The 1,709-nt window shown below is 53.4% G+C and overlaps 1 protein-coding gene across 1 annotated transcript in view; it reads right to left on the bottom strand.

Annotated features, from left to right (window-relative positions):
* Window positions 1-267, bottom strand: part of LOC115307329 (dnaJ homolog subfamily C member 27-like) — a 10,202-nt gene extending 9,935 nt beyond the window's left edge. The window contains exon 1 of the mRNA XM_029958882.1: window positions 218-267. Coding sequence (XP_029814742.1) covers window positions 218-267 — 50 coding nt within the window. The remainder of the gene's footprint in view (window positions 1-217) is intronic.
* Between the last annotated feature and the right edge of the window lie 1,442 nt (window positions 268-1,709).

The raw sequence follows: 1,709 nt of genomic DNA, 5'->3' as shown, positions 1-1,709 counted from the left end.
CCGGGATGAGCCCCTTTCCCAGCTCCCTCAGATATTCCTGCTGCTCCAGATCCTTCCCTGGACACTCTCCAGCCCTTCCATGTCCTTCTTGGAATGCCAGAGCCAAAGCTGATCCCGGGATTTGCTCCTCACCGGTGACTCAGCACAGCAAAAATTCCCGCCTGGGGACAAGGACGAGCTCCAGGTGACCTTTCCCAGGGATGTGCCGGCTCCAAACCTCTGGAGATCCTCCCTCAACCCCCCAAATTCCCGAATTTTTGGCTGCATCTCTTCCTGTAGGAGTCGGATCCTGTAATTAGGGAACGATTGTCCCCTCGGGAAAACGGGGCCTTAATTAAAATGTTGGAGGAATTAATTGTGCCCCAGATTCCCTGGATGTGGGAAGAGCCCTGATCCCGAGGGATTGGGCACTTCCATGGGATCCTTTGGGAATATGGGAACAGCCCCCAGCCACATCCACAGTCACAGGCCCAGGGATGCAACTCCTGGGAATTCCTGGACATTCCCAGACCCCAAAACAGCTGGAAAATCCTCTATTTAATTGGGAATTAAGAGTGTGCTGATGAGGGAAGAAGTGGCCAATCCCTCAGGAATTCTTTGGGAATATGGGAACAGCCCCCACCCACATCCACAGTCACAGGCCCAGGGATGCAACTCCTGGGAATTCCTGGACATTCCCAGACCCCAAAACACCTGGAAAATCCTTTTTTAATTGGGAATTAAGAGTGTGATAATGAGGGAAGAAGTGGCCAATCCCTCATCCCACAAAAATCCCTCAGGGATTCTTTGGGAATGTGGGAACAGCCCCCACCCACATTCACAGTCACGGGCCGAGGGATGAGAGTCCTGGGAATTCCTGGACATTCCCAGCCCTGAAAACACCTGGAAAATCCTTTTTATATTGGGAATTAAGAGTGTGCTGATGAGGGAAGAAGTGGCCAATCCCTCATCCCACACAAATCCCTCAGGGATTCTTTGGGAATTTGGGAACAGCCCCCACCCACATCCACAGTCACAGGCCGAGGGAAGCGGCTCCTGGGAATTCCTGGACATTCCCAGCCCTGAAAACACCTGGAAAATCCTTTTTAATTGGGAATTTATAGGGAATTAAGAGTGTGCTGATGAGGGAAGAAGTGGCCAATCCCTCATCCCACACAAATTCCCTGGGAATACTTTGGGATCAGCCCCCACTCCCCACCCACCCTCTCATCGGGCAGGGTTGGTTTGAAACCCAAAAAACATTCCCACTGGGAAAACCTGGAATAATTCCCTGCCCTCCAAAAGCCCAGGAGAGGCAGGAACGTCCCCGGGCAGGGCCGGGATGGATCCGTGGAATTTGGGATGCGGCCCCAGAGTCACGGAGCGAGAAAAGGACGGAGAAGAAAGGGAAATTCCGGGAATCTCCAGGCACATCCATGCTGGCCTCATTCCTGGAATCCTGATCCCTCATTCCTGGAATCCTGATCCATCATTCCTGGAATCCTGATCCCTCATTCCTGGAATCCTGATCCATCATTCCTGGAATCCTGATCCATCATTCCTGGAGTCCTGCTGCTCTCCTGCAGCTGTTTCCATGGCCACGGAGCTGCTGCAGCAACATCCCGGCACATCCCCCGTTATCCCCCCCAAATCTCCCCTTTCCCACTGGGATCCATTCCCTGGGGCCTGGCATTCCAGGCCCTCATCCCCAGTCCCTCTCCAGCTCTCCT

Source organism: Manacus vitellinus, unplaced genomic scaffold (genome assembly GCF_001715985.3).
Source record: "Manacus vitellinus isolate BGI_N305 unplaced genomic scaffold, ASM171598v3 scaffold_179_pilon, whole genome shotgun sequence".
NCBI lineage: Eukaryota > Metazoa > Chordata > Aves > Passeriformes > Pipridae > Manacus > Manacus vitellinus.
This window is presented reverse-complemented; position numbering and strand designations above follow the sequence as displayed.